This window comes from Gouania willdenowi, chromosome 9 (genome assembly GCF_900634775.1).
Source record: "Gouania willdenowi chromosome 9, fGouWil2.1, whole genome shotgun sequence".
NCBI classification, from domain to species: Eukaryota; Metazoa; Chordata; class Actinopteri; order Blenniiformes; family Gobiesocidae; genus Gouania; species Gouania willdenowi.
In genome coordinates this window covers 28,634,734-28,654,356 of record NC_041052.1, presented here as the reverse complement: position 1 = coordinate 28,654,356, position 19,623 = coordinate 28,634,734, and the positions used below count along the sequence as shown (strand labels likewise).

The 19,623-nt window shown below is 39.0% G+C and overlaps 1 protein-coding gene across 6 annotated transcripts in view; it reads left to right on the top strand.

Moving 5' to 3' along the window:
- The first annotated feature begins 3,273 nt into the window (after positions 1 to 3,273).
- fbrsl1 (fibrosin-like 1) overlaps positions 3,274 to 19,623 on the top strand; it is a 408,768-nt gene continuing 392,418 nt past the window's right edge. For 2 of the 6 annotated variants that reach the window (XM_028458506.1, XM_028458504.1), the window contains exon 1: positions 3,274 to 4,361. In XM_028458506.1, coding sequence (XP_028314307.1) covers positions 4,059 to 4,361 — 303 coding nt within the window. In that variant the 5' untranslated portion in view covers positions 3,274 to 4,058. The remainder of the gene's footprint in view (positions 4,362 to 19,623) is intronic. The other 4 variants (XM_028458509.1, XM_028458505.1, XM_028458507.1 and 1 more) reach the window with 2 other exon arrangements.

Here is a 19,623-nt window from a genome sequence, read left to right as displayed (position 1 = left end):
TGTATCATATGTTTCATGTCTGTCTTTCTATTTGCCCATCTGTCCATTTATTCAAATTGATTTCAACATCAGTATGTCTCTGATATACTGTGATAAACTAATCAATTCAGCAATATATCGCAATATTTCACTGTGTTATAAACATATCGATCCAAATAATGTCCAAATCGATCTTTTTTTATTTTCATGAAACAAACTGTGCACTTTTATAGATGTATGTAGTTACTTTTTTTTTTTTTTTAATAATTTAAGAACTTAATCAGAATCATTTGTAGAAAAAAAAGTTAAACTTTTTTGAAAAAACATACGACTTGTTTTGGATAATGGAACTTGAATTACAGTTAATTACCATTTACTTGTTCCATCCATCCATTTTCAGCTTGTTTCTGTTTTTCAGTGTCGTGGTTTAAAAAAAAAAATCTATTATTGATATTGAATATATTTTGCGATGTATACCGTACTGTTTAGTATCGGGATATATGGGAATATATTGTATTGTGACATGCAAATTGTGACTTGTATCATATCAGAGTAATGGAGGTTAGTGACCGGGTGTGCACAGTTAAAGCTGCGGTATGCAGAATCACTCCGTTTTGAAACCAAAATCAAAACTCAACCTCCCATACCGGTGTGTTTTGTGAACGCTCTTAGTGACTTTTTTCTCATTATAGACTAGTGACACATGTAAGGATTTATATTGTGTTTTTGGATAAATTTTTTTTTGACAAGGTTCGACAGTTAAATAACATTCTCTCTTTAATTTTAGTTTATTTTAAATACATTTGTCGGACAAAAAAGGTGCCTGCAAAAAATTAACTAAAATATTAAAATTACTACTACTACTGATAAATTCACAATTTTTCTACATATTTGAAAACAAGATTTTTATGTCAGCTGAATGTACAGCAAGTGTTTAAAAGCATTTCTGCCAAGAAATAATGATTCTTGATTCTGATTCTTTGAGTTGTGCAGGTCAACAGGTCACAGATTTCACAAGATATTTTTTTAGTTTGAAGAAGCCTTTACACAGGTTATTTTTTATTAATTCACTTAGTTAATATAGTTTCATTTGATTGCTGTAATGTAACTAGGATATTCAATTAACAAAGGTTTCCAGCTGTAACTGTAAAAGTGAAACTTTCTGAAATAAAACTACAAACAAGTTGTCAGAAGTGTAAAAAACATAGATCTACAGGTAGATGTGAAACTAAATAAAACAAACTCAAACCCTGGAACAGTCATGTGACAAATCAATCAATAGTTCTTGTTGAGAATTATTATTAATATTCTGGAAACAGAAACTATAAAAATAATTATATTGTGAACCTGTTTATATTGTGGGGAACATATTATATACATAAATGTAATTGGAGTCTGAAGCCACAAAAAAACACCACTTTAAAAAGATAATAGACTAATATAAGACCTCTTTACAGTTATTTGACTCATTCTGTGCATGTGCAATTTGCGGCGATAACGCGCTGGTGACGACATAATCCAAGATGGCGGCGGCGGCCCGGACTACAGCCGACATTATGTAATAAAGCCTTAAAAGACATGGATATATTGAAAAGAGTGGATGGACAGATGCATAAACATGCAGACTTTCACACAGACTTATTAAACACACACGGACCTCGGTAAACACGGTAAACGGAACAGGCTTCACCGGACGGCTAGCACTAGGACCCAGAGGCGGAGTAAATGCGTCCCCTATCCAGCCTTCACAGGCTGTAATATCACCAGTTTATCATTTTATCTGTTGTTAGAGCTACTGTCTTTACCAGGGAGATAATATTTATTACTGGTGATTGTTTTCTGGAGTTTTACTGGGATTTTTACTGGTGATTAGTTCATATCTCCCTTGCGCTCCACGGTCCAAACTGAAACCGTAGCCAGACACACACACACGAGTGTGTCACACACGTCACATTAAGGAAGGTTGTGGTAATTATACGGGGTGGATTAAAGAATGAATAAAAGATTGTTTTATTCCGTTCTTCTCCTTGTTATTATCACATTATAAAAAAGTTAAAAAATAGCAGGAATTAGTGCTGGTCTCGAACGGTCTTGACGGAAAATCCCGAGTCCGGGACAATACCGAGTCAAAATGCTTCAGGGTCCGAGACGAGACCGAGACCTTTAAAATTTGGTCTCGAGACCAAGACCGGTCTCGACCAGTTTTAAATATTAACATGAATGCATGTATCACTCTGCAGTTACTGCCTTGAGCAGCGGCTGCTGCAATCGACTCGTCCCCGCCACAAGCACACACAGAGGGGGCTGTGATCTCAGCTAACTGCCGCTATTAGTGGACTGATAGCCATCACTCTGCATCCAGACTATAATTGTGCCTTTAAACCGTTGCTTCTCCACCTCGGTCTGCCTCTATCCTCTTGATTTGCTGTGTAACTGTTGTGTCTAACGCTGTGATGGAGACTTTTGCTGGAATGTTCGTCGTTTCATTTTTACTACCGAGGGTACCTGAACAAGTCTGACTTCAGTGGAGCAGCCAAAAGTAATGCCAAATACAGCTCATGGAGCACAAGTGTTTGTAGAAAGGTCTCTGATTGGCTGACATTCAGATTCTAGGAATGCTGCGCTCCTGGATTTATAAATGTCGTTTTACAGGGACAGGAGAAGGAAAATAGAGTCACTGTCCACTCAGAACACTTTGATTACAATATGCTCAAAGATCATTATGAATTTTTGACCAAATAAACCCCAAAAAAACTTACATACCCCAGCTTTAAGGCTCATTTATGCATACTTGGTTTTCTGATCAAAAAGATCAGCCTATGTTGGTAAAACTCTATTTAAGAGACAAAAGAAAAGTTTTATTAGTCCTGGAGTAGTATAGGCTGCATATGTATAATGTTTATCCATTCGGCCATTGCCTTTGAAAGCATCCTGCACTGGGTCAAAGTTGATCAGTGTATAGAATAATGGTCATCTGTTGTTACTCACTATTGATTACTAATACTTATTTTATCATTAAGTTAACAGCAGAAAAAATATCCTGCTTTAGTGTGCACAGGAATCCACATTGCATTCTCTGGGGGACTGCTGAGTCCTCTCAGATTGAGAATCATGTTTAAATAAAGCGCTAGATTAGTGTGGTCTGTGTGTGTGTGCACATGACAGGGACAGAGTGGTGCTTTCCTTTCCTCTCTCTCACCAGCTTCCTTCCTATGAGATATTGTAGGCCAGGGCTAAAGGACATATGTCACTACTGTGGCTTTTCTGAATTGCCTCTTAATTGAGGATGAAGGGAGATTTGGATCACCCCTGTCGCTTTAAGGATACTTATCAAAGCATTATGTGAAAAGAAAACACCAGGAGCCGCTGAGCAGCAGGAGGTCGGGCTGGAGAGGATTTATCAGACACTCAACATTATCTAAACAGGAATTCATTGCTTTGTGGAGTTTAGTTATAGATAGATCTGTGTCTCTTTACGGCCATCTAAGGAATATTGCGCACAAGTAAAGCTCAGACTTGGGATCCCTTTTCGCCATTAAAGCGTTGAGACGAATGTCCTAAAACCATCACGGGTCACTCACGGTGCGAGTCTGTTTGAATGGTTGCATCCTAAGCTGTGGATCTGACACTGGATCATGGATCTGAGATGGAAAACAACAACGGTAACGGCACAGTTTGCTGGCGCTGTCTGCGGAATGCAGCCTGGATCTGACGCTCTTCATTCAGCAGATGCAACAAAAGTTGCGAAACGAGTGTAATGCGTTGATTTGACCGTTTTGCACCTGCTTTAACCGAAACCACGGGGCAGATACATCAGAGATTAAAGCGGGGGTCCGTGTTTTGGCTCTCGGTCGCTTGTGTGGGATACTTGGAACATTTTCTTTCATAATGGAGATTGAGGAGCTTTGCACTCAAGGTCATTGAGTGTGCTGCGTTATTATTCACACGCACACGCTGCCCAGTATTGATGAAACATTGGAGCCCGCTGTGCGTGAAATTTGCTATCATTGCGCAAAGCGGCGGGCGTTGAGCAAGCACGCGCAGCGGAGTTGGACTCACATCTTTCTGACACGCAGGGAATGGATGGGAAACTGAAGCAGGGCCGGAGATGCCGAACCAAGCGGGCGAAGGTTCGCAGGTTGCGGGAGGCAGTGAGCAGGGACGCCCGCAGCCTGGATCCAGGTTCTTCCTGCTCCGACAGGGAGGGACGCAGTCCGGGGAGGGACGCCGCCTCCCTGTCCGGTAAAAAAGCGCCGCAACCGGCAGCTGCTGCCAAAGCCCCGCTCTCCTCCAGAAGGAAGAGACTGGAGTACAGCTCACAGGAGGAGGACATCATTGATGGATTTGCCATCACCAGTTTCATCAGTTTGGACCGTCTAGAGGTGAGAGAGTAATTATCCATTAGTTTGTCTGACCCCCTCCCCAGGCTCCTGTCACTCATCTCATTTGCTGGATGTATAGATGGAGATGGCTCATGGAAGCAGTTTTTGAGCACATTTTTTTTTAGAATATAAAAGAGTATGTTTTGTCCCTTAGAAGATTTCCTAGATCAAATTAGTGCTTGGTTGATCCCCATCTGTTTTCATCATGATCATCTGTTGGCTTTTTTATACTAAGAAGTGCTTCTAACAAGTTCTGCAAATTCTTTGTCGAGGTAAATAAACATGTAATTTTGTGGAGTTAATTACTTTATTTATACTCTGACTGGACTCTTAGTAAACTCTGACATTCTTTGATAACCTCACTATTATGATGCATATTGTGTAGATAACTCAGCTCTACTGCCTGATTGTCACATGAATCATTTGAAGCAGACATGAGCTTTTATGTGATGTGTTCCTATTTGTCTCCTTTGTCTCATTATCTTCCAAATGGAAAATAAAACAGCTCACTGGTACGACTTTATACAGAACTAAGGCAGTATTTCCCCCATGGCTCAGTGTGAATGCTTGAACGGCTGTCACTGTTACCTTTAATATGAACATCTTTTTTTAATCAGTCATGAATGTTGTTCAAAGGCCTATGGATCACTTAAATTCACATTTTCATAGAAACCACCATTTATTGTATACCTGATCATGGTCACAATCTGCCATGAGTCCTTATTTCCGCTCACTGAGCAAATAGATATTGTTGCTCATTTTCAGCACAAGATCTTTACCAACTAGAAAAACACTAGGAGAGCGCGGACCTGTGCCAAGCAGTTCCAACTCAGCTAACGCTATATTCTTTTCATAGCTATAACATAACATCGCCAAAATTTAATCACCTGTTCCTTGTCCCATTTATCAATTTTCCTGAAAATTTCGTCCAAATCCGTTCATAACTTTTCAAGTTATCTCGCTAACAGGCAAACAGAGGGTAAAACATAACTTTACCGCTCTTGCTTTGCTCTTGAGAGAGATTCGCTAATTTAGGTCTGACATTTATTTTCTAAAGCTTTCATCAACATTTAAGAAGAATTTAATATAATCGAAGGCAGACCATCAATACAACTTACATGACTGTTTGGTAACAGCTGCATATAATTGTGTTTGTGGCACTTTGTGCTTCCAAGTGAAAGTGTGAGATTTTCTTACACTTTGACTTTGGCTTTCTGTTTATATCTTATGGAATGATTGGTGATTATGCAGTTTTTCTTGCACACATTTTCCAGCAATAATAGTATTTTTACTCAAGTGCTACATTTACAGTATGTTGAGTGAGAATATATAAACTATGTGCCCAGTGTGAAGGCTTGCTGTATGTTTCAAGGCTAAGCAAACGAAGCATGATGGAGATCTGTGTGAAGTTATACTTGCATACCAGTTACTTGTTGGTAATTGGTTTGATTCACATGTAAATTGACTGAAAGGGATTTTAGAGCTGTGCTCTTCAATTTTGAAGCTTGAGATGAATTACTAAAACAATAACCATTATCTTAGTCAACATTACATTGGATAGGTGCATTCTTTCAACTTTTGTGTACCAGAGGACATGACACATGAATGTTGACTCCTGTCTATGATTACGCACTGTGTTTTAAAGGAGCTCTCTGACCGAGTGCATTATGCACTGATAAACCAGCGTTCCCTCAGTTGAGTGTGTTCTTTTGACCTCTTTGAAGTGACTGATGGCCACCACAGTTTTGTTTAAGTCAAGACCAAGATCACATTTGCATTCTGCCATAATAATATGCTGTTCTTTCATGGCTCATCACACCCATATCTTGGGTGTGGTGATATTCACTTCTTTTTAACCATATTTCTTCTAATCTCACAGTAATCCATTTTCTACTCTCTTAGGCCCTACAGAAAAAAAACATGTTTAATACAATCCAGTTGTTTTTATATGAATTGCCTTATTAGTTTATTTATTTGTAACTTGTGCACAAATGTCACTGTTCACTGTTCATTAGAAACTTATGTTAAAGGGTTTCTTCTGGAGTATTTTGAAGTGTTGATATTCCAGCTCATAGGATCATTTCTTGATGAAGGCTTACAGTATGTAATACTGGCCTCCCAGTAACCAGTTTCAATGTAGCTGAACGCAATTCAAAGCCACAGCTGCATTTTATTATGGCCTTTTTGTTTTAAATCTCCTAGTTTCTCCTAGGAAAGCAGCTTACTTACCTGTGTAAAAGAAAAAGGAAAAAGTCAGCCTTAAAATCCTGTCACCACCATCTTATCATAATTAAAAAAGTCATAATCAGTAATGATTGTTTTTCTCCTTCAGAAATTTGAAGAAGAAAAGCAAAGTCTGACCCATTTTGATGGTTTAAGTGTACTTTGTTGAGGTAATTGAAAAAAAAAAAAAAAAAAAAAGTGTTATTGCAACAACACATCATCAGTAGGGTAAAACTAACCCATATAAGGTAAGTGGCTTTATAATTAGTCAACTTAAGTCACTTTTAAAGGATATAATAAATTAGAAAATTAATCAATTAATTTGCGTTTAGGAATCTTTTTATTTGCTTGGAGGCTAATTTGTCGAAGATAGAAGGATTTCATCTGACAGCAGCACAACAAAAGAATTACTCACTGTCGCTTAAAGGTGCAGTCTGTAACTTTTATTAAAGTTACTTTTTTGTTATTTTTGCTAAAACTGTCACTATGTAAAGACAGCATTACTTAATCTGTAAAAAAAAACAAAAAAAAAAAACAGGCTCATTAAGTCCCGCCTCCTGCTCCTACTGCAAATTGTGAGAATTGACCGCGACTGAGCAAAAAGAACCAATCAGAGCCAGGATTGTGTTTGATGGACTGACAGACAGCTGTCTATCACAGCCCCCACCCCCTTCCGCTTGGTCAAGCTCACATTTCTGAGAGCCAATACTTCTGTGTTAGGTAGGCTTGTTTGAGCCGCAACAAATAGGAAGGGGGGACAAAACGTCAACGTTTAAGCTCATATGAGCATTTTTATTTACACCAGCTGATTAGAAGTGTGTGTGATCGTAGCAGCATGACCTGACGATATTAGCCAGAAAACAAATATCGGATTTTTTCGCACTGCATCTAAAATCACCAATATAAGCTCTATGATAAAATGTTCCACTCCAGCACTTCTATCCATAGATGACTGTGGTTCACACTCCAACAAAGTAACCTATTATTGCTGACTGTTGTTCTCTGTTTGAGTAACATCACTTGATCAAGCCTTTTCTAAGATCCCAGGCTACAAAATAAGTAATAAAAGTATGTATGATATGTGAAATCGGCCGATAGGCAAGGCTGCAGTATCGGTATCATATCGAAAGTGAAAAAGTTGTATCGGGACATCCCTAAACAAAACTGACAGATATCTGCAAGCAGAATCAAATGGGCAAATCTTGTTAATCTGCTTTAAGATACATTTACAAATTTATTTTTTTTATTCAGAATATTTGATGAAATTTACTGTTATTGTGGGTTAATTAAATGTAGCAATATTACAACCCTGCCAAGAGTAAGAGGCAAGAAGGTCAGTGATTCTGGCATGAAAAGTATCCATTAAATTCCTAATGAGATACAGAATGTCTGTTTTCTCTTATGTCATGATTAATTTTCCACACACTTATTATCTGCTGTTTGACTCGGTAAATCCCTTCAATGTGAGTGTTGGGAAATCTAGTTATTCCTCCTAAAGGAGCTTGACAGTAATTATTAGTAAAATTATGCAGTGGATTCAGTGTTTCTGCCAGTATTTCACTAGCTCCTGCAAAAACTTCAGGCAGCAGCACTAAATTTACAAGTAATTCAGAAAGCTGTTGCTGGTCAGATGCCGACATTGGGTTTATTGTCAAAAGGTTTGGATGAACAGACCGGTCTGGGATTTGGAGGTTAACTAGCTTTCCTCTGTGAATCTGCTTCTGTTCAGTGCTCTCAGGGTTACTGTATATATGTTGCCGGTAGTGGTAGTCAAAACTAGGAATGTAACGATATCTAAAGCACACAGTTTGGTATAATCACTGTATTAATCTCACGGTATGATAATTATTGCGTTATTGGAAAGCTCACAGTTTTACGGGAAGGTTCACAGTTTACAGCAATGCTAACAACAACTAGAATGATGACCTTTAAATAATTGTCTGTTCGCCATTTTGACAGTATTTATTCATACTTTTACATTCATGACAATAGAAACTGAATACTGCCTAATAACAGACACAGATTCTTTAGTTAAAGTGCAAAAATTCAAATTGAGTCAGGAACACTCTTAAAGGCAACACAGGTATAGAAACAGCCTAGTAACAATAAATAAAATAATAATAAAAAAAAAAAAAAAACAGCCAAAGAAATTAAAGTGGTACAAACTTAATTGTTCTGTTTAGCTTAATTTGAGGTTTTTCTAGAGAAAGATGAATAAGTCAACATTTGAAGTTAGGACTACAAGTAACCTCGTCGTCAACATGTATTCATTTATTTGACAGGGACAATGCAATTCAACATTGATACAAAAGAAGTGTGCAGCTGTTTCCTGTCCTTGGTTGGGCCTTTCTACATTACAGGTGGAATAACACACACACACACACACACACACACGCACGCACGCACGCACGCACGCACGCACGCACGCACGCACGCACGCACGCACGCACGCACGCACGCACGCACGCACACACACACACACACACACACACACACACACACACACACACACAGCTATTTACATTTAGACTACACATCATCAGTACGGTAAAACTAACCCGTCTCATGATGGGTGTAACTATGCAACGTCTGATTATTTCTGGAGCTGTTCTGAGGGACAATGGTTGCAAATGCTTCCTTTAGAGGTTTTGGACCAGACTGGATTGCTTGTTTGACTCAATCCTTGAGCTTGTCAGGATGCTGGGTTGTTAAGTAGCTGCTCATGCTGCTTGTATTTTCGGACGAGTAGCGCACAGTGCACTTGCAGTGTTTGCATATTGTCCACCTTTTCTCCTTTATGGTTTTGTTGATGCGATGAAACCAAAACATATCCACTTCTCTGACTTGTAGCTGCTGCATCATGGTCAAGTTCTTCAAACTCCTCCGTTTCTGCGTCACTCTGCTACTGCCACCTTCCGCCATGTTTCCTTTCCCTTCTGACCTCGTACTTTCGCACGCCATTGGCTCAACCACCTGTAACCTATTATGATGCAGCAATGCATTATGGTACTTGTAGTTTACTATGAAAATGTCCGCTACAGCGTACCAAAATTTTTTATCTTACGCGCAACGACCCATTATTTTTTACCATGACATAACCACAACAATCTTGAGGCACTTTTAATACCGCGGTATCGTGATATCGTCAATACTGTGACATTCCTAGTCAAAACATGGCTGAGCCTCCTCAGGCAGAGGCCTTGGTGTGTGCTGTCAGTGTATTATGGTGTGTGGCCTGTTTAGAGAGAGTTCTGTAATTAAATTTCACTGGGTACTAGGAATGTGCGATATTTTATCGTTTATGATTTATCGTCAAAAACATTCTCACCGGTAAGAATTTCTCATCCCACGATATAAACGATAAATTCCCATGTCGGAAATTAGCAAGGACCACGGGCCATTTGTCTCTCAATTTAGCCAAGAATGGCCCTAAAAAACCTCGTTCCATTGGCCAAAACTGCCCACAAGTTTGTTGTCAACAACTTAGTATTCTCTGGAGCGGAAAGCTGTTCACGTCAGCGGAGCCTGCACGGGGTGCACTACCGCCACTCCCGCCCCTCAGCCATAATGTCACTATTAATTCATCCCAATTTGTGAAATGCAATATTTTTAGTTATATTTCACATTTTCACAGACAAAGCTGGTCCCATTTCACTAATGTAACTATTGAGATTATTACACAAATATACTGAATGATTAAATCATCAGCGTGACCTGGTTTAATTATAGGAAAAAGGAGAGTTATTTATCAACTATAACTTTATGTAACTCATAAGATAAATGAAACAAGATTTAGCAAAAGTAAAAACACTGATGGAGTTGTTTGTGTTTTTCATGTGCTTTTTTTTTAGAAATTAATTTTATTTCAAATGAGGAAATAAATGAATTGCATACAATAACACTAGTAATCCACATGCACAAATATATTCCATAAAATATCAGCTCATGAACTCTTTGAGTCAGCAGTTATTGTAGCCTTTTTAAATGTGTCTAGTGTCAATTTATTTGTGTTTGTGAGGAACCTGTTTACACTAAGTTGTGAATTTTTTTAATACATTTTTTCATTTATAGTTTTTATTCATTGTGATTTTTATCGTTATCGTGATGAATACCAGAAATTATCGGGACAATTTTTTTTGTCAATATCGCCCATCCCTACTGGGCACATTTTATTTTATAATTTTCTCTTGTTTGTCATCTCCTTTCATCATACTGTGCTAGACTTGTTTTCACATTAAGGATGTAGAGATAATTGATACGAATCGGTATCTAAATACAAACGTGTGCGATGCGAGTGCTCCGATTCATTCAGTGTGCATCGGTACAATTTACAAGTGAAATCGTGATGCATTGGTTACGACGTGTCTGTATCGATAAAATCCATGGTTGCATCGATTTTTTTCATCAATCCATCCATCCATCCATCCATTCATCCATCCACCCATCCATTCATTTTATGACCCACTTGTTTCTGTTTTCAGGGTTGCGGGACGATTTTTTTTAATATTGTATTTCATTCTATCCTGTGTTTCCGAGGCACATTGAATGCACCATCACTGCTTCGCGTTTCGTTTTGAACACGGACTGAACCTGGGAAGTACATTTCCACCACAACAAAGTTACAACATAGAGGTCAGTGAGAGCAGCAGCAGCAGCTATAGATGGGATTTATAACGCATTTAAAAACTTCAAATCAGACATAGAAAGATGGTAAACTTGACCAGATGCAGGTGGATTGTAAAGAACGCTGTGCTGTTAAACCCTCCACAAACTAAGGGGCTCACTGATATCTGGTGCAAAATGCCACACAGGGACATTTATTAACAAACAGCTGATCAATATATGCACTCATTAATCATCTAAATGAGCTTTACATGTTGTTCTGAGAAGTAAAAGCAGCGACTCCTAAAACTAATATTTTGTTTCATATGATATATGAAATATTGTAGTTTTCTATATCGGCAAAATAGAAAACTCGATAAGTCTTGAATCACTCAGCCCTAATTCCTAAATTATAAAACAGCCTAAATAAAAACATAAATGTTTATATGAAGAACATGTGTTTATTTAATATACTTACAGTTCATATATAAGTCAACACATTCCATATTTACTGTTAATTTCATATTGCATGTATTTAAGTTAGACATTAACATTTTATTTTCATTATATATTTTCTTATAATTTCTCATGCTCACTCATGTGGTTCTCTGGTATTCACTAATGACTTATTAGAAACATCTGTTGCAGACATTTTTTAACACTTTTTAAAGCAGTGTAAATTTGTGGAGCTTGTGATTGGCTGACTTTTCATGGTGACTTACGTCCTTCCTTCCCTTGTGGTAGACGTTAAAATCTCAGTTATTAATCTAACAGAGCGTGTAACTGTGTCACATCCTGCTGCTCTTTATGAAGATAAACTCTTTGTCACATTTTACAACTTATTTACACCAGTTCTTTGTTTTTTTTCACCGGCATGTCTTCATTCATCATCTCTTTTCTGAGTTGTTTCCAGGGTTGTTGCTGCTGTCGGCACTAATCTTGTGAGAACTGCCACTCAGACCATTTCAGGTGGAAGTTCTCGCGAGGCTAGTGACGGCGTTCAGTTTAGTAAGGTATCTTTTAATTATTAATAAATTAAAATACGGGATATTTACGGGAAAATACTAATATGGGAAGATGGCGGGAAAGAGGGGTAAAATACTAGAGTTTCCCGGCCAAAACGGGATACTTGACAGGTATGATTTCTACCTATTGCCTTGAAAAGATTGTGATACATTTTGTTCTTTTCAGAGTCTGATTTTCCTGCCCAGTTCTGCAGACGTGAAGTCAAATTACGCTTATGGTGACAGAATGAGAGAAAGACAGCTTGAAGACAAGCACAGTGGACTAAACTACTGTTTGGTTCCACGGAGGCATGTGCACAGGTCTTGCAGTAAACAGTCAATGGACAGAGAGTAAATAAATAACCATGTCACAGTTAGAGTGTGGATCGGGCTCCATTTTCTCATTCTAATCCAACTGTGCTTCAGTGATAAACTCTCTGGGGAAAAGTCCTGTTTTTTGTTGTTTTGCTTTTTAAGAGGCCAAATAGAAGTGGCTTAAATAGATGCATAGTACTAGTAGAGATTATAAGCAAAATGTGCACTTTTTTGTTAAATTTGCTGCTTATAGATAGGGATAGAGATTCTTTATTCATCCCGCAGTGGGGAAATTTACTGACATGACAGCTCAATAAAGAAGACAACAGAATGCACACAGAAAAAGTAGAAAGACATCCGAAAAATAGTACAATGAAGATAAAATAAACAATACAATAATAGAAGCTATACATTAATAGAAATATAAATAGAAAAAATAATAAAGGATACAGATATATAATATATATTATATATTCCAAGTGTTAGTGTGGAGTTGGTGCATTAATAATACAGAAAGTCCAAAATGTAAAAGTAATGAGTGTTTGGTGCCATTCTAATAAGACTTTATTTCTATTTTATATACGTATATCTTGGTAAAAGCAAGTCGAGACTTCCCAAAGCGTAGGGGTGGGAACCTCTGGGTACCTCACGATACGATACAATACAATACGTGATACAAAGCTCACGATAACGATTATCTCATGATATGATGATACTGCGATTATTGATATATTGGTCAGAAATCAATCTACGATAATCTGACATAATAAGAAAAAAAAGATTAAGTGAAAAAATATAATTTTTATTTTACATCTCTGAAAGACAATAAATTGAAAAGTGTCCTATGAACAGTGACACTATTTTAGTGCAACATTTCTGTAAATAAGTGTCAACATACCAATATAAACAAATAAGTATCTCCAATAGTGCTTTCTGTAAACAAAAAATAGGGTCTTTCTTATCAGTGACACCAGTATAGAGCAATATTCCAGTAAACAATATATTGGTTGCTTCAACAAACAGTGACAAAATTTCTGTGAAGACGTACCTGCACATTTTACGTATTGAAAAAGCAGAAAAGGTTTTGAAAAAAAAATCAAATAAAATAAATAAAAGAATAAATTTAAAAAAAATCGATACTTAGCGGGAGCATATCGATAATCGATCGTGCAGGAAAAAATATTGCGATATATTGCCATATCGAGATATTGTCACACTCCTGTTTTCAAGTACTGTGAGTGTTGAAGAATAGCAGCAGTTTCTGGAGGCAGTACAATACTGGCGATAGATTCAAAGTGGCACATAAAAGCATGTGGACAGCTTGATGCAGACATATATATCCTTTTCATGTCTGCCTTCCTGAGCTGTCTTCCACTTTCCTGTTAAAGTGTTTTCATTGTGACAGGATGTAATTATGCCGTGATTAAATGTACTGTATCCAAACCTGCTGTGGATTAAAAGCTGCACCGTTAGGAGGTTTCCTTTGTAATTATCCGCTGCTGGTTAGTTCCTATTTCTTTCATTTAATAATTTGTTCTTATCTTTAACTCTTTGATTATCAACATTTTTTTATTGTGTTATCAAATTGTATTAACAAAAAACATTTCATTGAAGCTGTGAAATAAATTATTTGGTGATTGTTTTGTAGTACTTTATCACCTTGTATGTCTTTAAATTGTAAATAATAGTAAGAGGCATTAAATGAACTTCTAGCAGATGAAAGTTTTTAAGAGTTTTTCATTCAGCACACAGATCTATTGCCTGCAGTTACTGGGTTATGAGGAACATTATAATACAGTAGGTAGGATGGGGCAATTTCTTTTTTTAACCCCTACAAACCTGAAAATGAGAGAGCAGAAACAAGCACAGCCAAGAATATATATTTTTTGAATAAAAATAAGTTGGATCATCTGCCTCACAGCAAGAAGGTTCAAGTCCAGGGGTGGACACTTGGGTCCTTCTGTGCTTTTGTGGGTTTTCTCCAGGTAGTCCAGTTTCCTTCCACCATCCAAAAACATGGATATGTTCGTTTCCACTAGGTTAGCCTCCAGGTTGTCTGTCGGAGTGAATGAGAATGTGAGTGTGTATTTTGTTCTGTCTGTCTTAGTTGGCCCGGTCAGGGACTGACGCTTTGTTTAGGGTTTAACCTCCAGCAATGTGCTGAATAATTTTTCTGGCCTCTATCACCCGCAAGCACCAGTACTTGGTTCTGAAATGAGTTTTCCTTGTATTTTCTGCCATGCTTGAGTGTAAAATGCAATTAGTCAACAGCTCATTTAGATGCATTAACCATCCACGAGGTCCTTTGCATTGACAATTTATGGTAGAATGTGGGTGCATGGAAGGCAGGATATGTAGTTAATTCACCGACGCAAACTTTCAGGTGGGCGGAGCACATTTTGAGATTTTTAGCACATGCATACTTTTAGTATGGATATTTTTATGCAAGGTTTTATTGATGAGGACCCAATTGCTGAATGTTGAGAATATTGGTGGATCCAATAATATTGTTAAATGTGCTAGATCTAACACAGTGTTATCATAATTCCAATGACTATTCGCCGTCGATATAACATGTCCAACATCTTTTAACTTTTCCATTTTTTAAATGATACTATCATATATTAAATAGTATTGACCTTGTAGTATTGCACCCTTTTTGGGAACTAATTCTGGTTAGTCATTCGCGGTCAATGCATTGCTTTCCCCCTCCTCCGCAATCGCCGACGATGCCGCTGCCATGCTTCTCGCTCCCTAAAACAATGGTACTGCTCATGCGTGTTTCACCTCGACCTTATCGTGATATTTAAATTTCAAAATTAAATCGATTATACCGTGAACGATATAATACTGCCCTGCCTGAATGACATGTTAAAGTCACCTGGCCATTTTTAAAAATTGGTAGGGTATTTTGCCCTGATCAATGTCAAGTTATCATGACAAAGACAATTGTTGGTCACAGGGCTCTACACAAAATTTTCAAGTAGTGGCACTTGCGACCAACTTGCAATGTCGGTCACAGCAGCACAGAATTTGGTTGTACCCTCAGATGACTTAACTGTTGTACCGTAGTTTTGTATGAAGTAAAGATTGACCCCCCGATGCTGATTCTGATGAGGTCCTCCACAGTATCAGTGTGAAGACTGGCCCTCGCGGCGCGTGTACGCACTTTACTCTGCTCGGCGCATTCTTCCTTTACTGCTGCCCACAATGTGAGCGTGCACCAGGCATGTGCAGGGGGGGTTAGGGTTGGGGTCCTATCCACAACGTGCCATCACTTTGCCTTCACTGCCCTGACATGCCCACACCATAGACATGCCTTGCTGCTCATCTCTAAACTACTGGAGGGTATTACAAAAACATCAGATAAATACACTCAGGATAAAGGAGAATGCGTGGTTAGACCCGAGTTCTAATCCTGTTTAATTTACTAAACTTTTTTTTGTGAATTTTCCCTCTGGGAGATCAATACAGGTCTATTCTATTCTATTCTATTCTATTCTATTCTATTCTATTCTATTCTATTCAATGATAAACTTAAAAAAAGCAAGTCAGAATAATGTGAAACCCTTCAGATCTAACAGTATCCATTTTTTCATTTTTAGGAAACACTTGAAAAAAATATCTTCTATTAGTTACATTGCAGTCCTAATGAGTAAAGTCAGATTATTCTGTATCTTCTTTTCAGTGTTGGTGTTTTATTAATAAGGAAAATAATCCTAATAAACCGTCTGCTTTCACACTTTCATTGCTCAAACCTTGTCTTTTATGTTTTTTTTGTCTTTGTATATAAACTCAGTCAATGGACTCCAAAGGAACACATTAGTGTTTATACTAAATACCCGCAGCCAAGTTAGTGCGTGAGTGCACACCGCCTCCTCACCCGCAGCGCGGAGCGAGAGAGAGAGAAAGAGAAAGAGAAATACACTCTGTGGGATGTGACGAGGCACTCAGTAGCTCCGTCACAAAATTAGGTCACCCTACGCACTCGCACAGATGCGACCAGATGAAATTTTCACTTGTATACACTGAAAAAATACTCCCATAAGCGACCAAGTTGGTCGCAGTCTCGAGTGGTACACTATTTTGCTGCCTTTTATTCACACACTGTATGTTGGCTTTTACTTAAATTACTCTTATCTCCAGGGCCAATTGAATCCACTGCTCTGTTTAGTTCTGACACTTCACCACGAGCTTGCTTATTAGGTTCTCTGATCAGTAGCGCTACAGATGGGGAATGCAGATTTGATTGGGACTAGTGGTCTATGTTAGATACCTAAAACCTAGTGTAATAATGATCCTCATACACATACTTTTACTTTTTTATAACAGACTTGTTGTTCTGATTGAGATCATACACAAGTCTACTTTTATACCATATCTTTTGCAAAAATAACTATAATTATAGCAGTAGAGACAGAAACGTTAGCTCTTGCAAAATTTCTCTTGAGTGTAATTTGTGTGAGTTGTTCAGTAATATAATGCAGGTTTTTCACCAGGAATTTTTCACATCGTAAGGGGATTGAATGACGCGCGATTGAGCAGCGTTGGCACAAATGTTTTAGGGGGGTGACGACACTGACAGAAATTCCACAATTTATAACGAGGTAAATCATTTATGCTTCAGGGCATGCTCATGCTGGTTAATGCTGGTGCGGAAAAATGCCGCAGCCTAACATAGGCCTCACTCTATTGGCTGATGAGGGTGCCCATCAGACAACTCGGCCAATCAGAGCGGGCAGGTAGGCGGGCTGCTATACTCAAGTCAGGTTTCACGGAAATGTCCGTGTTTCAACTGATAAGTTTCCTTTACCACATGAAGTCTCACTGCCCCACGTCTACATATCAGTCCACTTCTAGCTTTTTATGGCCACTTTTTACTGGAACCGAGTCAGACTCTGAGTCAGAATACTGACGCGATCGCTTCTGAACAAATCCAACGTGGTGATTTGGCAACTTCATGCTGTTACGCTACTATTACAAACTGGCTGACTTTTACTGTAGACAGAGCAGAGATATCCGATCTGTTCATCCTCCTTACAGAAGCGTCTCCATCAGCCTCAGAGTCCGATCAATCCTGAACAAACCTAACGCGGTGATCTAAGAACTTTATGCTGTTTATTCTTCAATTACAAACTGGCTGACTTTTACTGCATCCACACTGCTGCAGCGGTCGGTCGCTCTCTCTTTCTCTCTCTCTCCGACAACATTTCTCCCCGTCATTGCAGTGTGCATCATGAAAAAATTAGTGATCAGAATGATTCTGTGCGAGCAAAAATTATTTATTGTTCACTATTTTATTGTTCCATCTGGTCTAATGTGACAGAGCTCAATTTTGTGACGACATGAAACTTGTAAAACCGGGAAAAATCCACTATTTAGCCACGTCATTGTTTAAGCCGCAGGTTTCAAAGCGTGAGAAAAAAGTATAGTCCGGAAATTATGGTAATTCAATTTGTGCTCACATGCTAACTGTTGTGTACTAAAGGATGTACCAGTGTGTTCAAATATTGAGGCAGGGTTTTAAACTATGTGCAGCGCTCTGGGCTTTCAGAGCCACATTAATCACACACACACCTGGAACTGGCAAAGCAAAAACTAGTATATTGTTTCAAATCAGCTGTGGCCTCAGAGCAGGGCTCAATAATTGTCTCTATTTGCTGCAGTCTTGATTCTCGCACTCAAATGTGTTCCCCTGCTTGTTTCTACATGTTTCAGTGAAATGGCTGAGGAGGCGGAGCAATGAATAGCTCTTATTCTTGTACATCATAAACCTTTTGTGTATTTTAAGTTACACTCACTCTACCACTATTGTGTTCACGCAACTATATGAAAAGAAAAGCAAATATAAAAATAAACTTTTAAACTACAAAACCTTGTCAAATAAAATACGGCAATTATGACAAAACATAGTAGAGTATAACTCTGTTGGGCCAAACAAGGGCAGATCACCTTCTTAGATAAGTGGAAAAGAGCAACAAGCTGCTTTGTCTCACTGCAACCAGTCATTAACACTCAAGAGGTATAAAAGCTACATTGCAACTTGACACATAAATGTTTGGCAGGGAAATGGTTGACAACAATCACATTTCTTAGTAACCACTGTGGTAATATCACTAACTTATATCTCATCTATAAAGATTTACACATATCCAGATTCTGTGCTGGAGAGCCAAGTTGCACATAGTCTAATATATGTCAAGCTTTGAAAAAGCTTGTGCACTGGACATTTTTTGTTTATTGTATTAGCTACTGTATATGAGTTTATTCAATAGCAAAGTTGCCCTAAAAGCAGTGCATTAGCAACATGTTACAGATGATGGCTCTCTTTGCATGTATTTAGAATCAGGATTTTCAGCTTTCATGCCTTCTTTCTGAAGACCTTAGCTTTCAAAAATAAGCTTTCTTTGGTTCGATAAAATCCCTCATTTTTCTCTTTGGTCATTGTTATCTTAGCCAAGGAGGTAATATTTTCACTTGCGTTTGTGTGTTTGTCTGTTAAATCCTTCCAATTTTAATTACACCTCAACACACCTGGTGCTCTTTGTTGGTGGGCAGCTCTAGCTGTTCCGATGGTTGAGGTCGGTATCGGCCGCTTGGTAGGTCTGTCATGCTATCTGCGGGCTGGCGGGTGGGTGGGCTCTGCGCCTTTGGCTGGGGGCTGCTGCTCCGCATCGGTTGTGTGCCGTTGGGGTGCCTCTCTCCCGCGGTGGCGGCCGCCGGTCGCTCTTGCGCCAAGGGGGCATTGCCCCATGGCTTGCGCTGTCCGGTGGGGGGCGGGGCCTGGGCTGCTGTTCTTGCACTGTCTTGCTGGGTTGTGGCATGTTCGTGGGCTGGGGTGGGGGGCGGGGTGCTCCCCATGGTGGTTTGGCCCGGGGGCTCGCCCTTGGGGGTTCCCTGTCCTGCGGTGGTGCCCTTGGGGTGCCTGCAGGTGCGGCGTCGGGTGGCTTCGGCTTGGGCGGCTCCCTGTGAGCCGGGCTCTGCGGTGTGGCTGGGCCCTTTAGTGGGGGGGCCTGTTTTGGGCTCATCGTGCGGGCGGCATCAAGGAAAGGCCATCTGGCACGCTTTGGGGTGCTTGGTCGGTGTGCCTGGGGGCCGGCAGGGCAGCTTGCAGCATT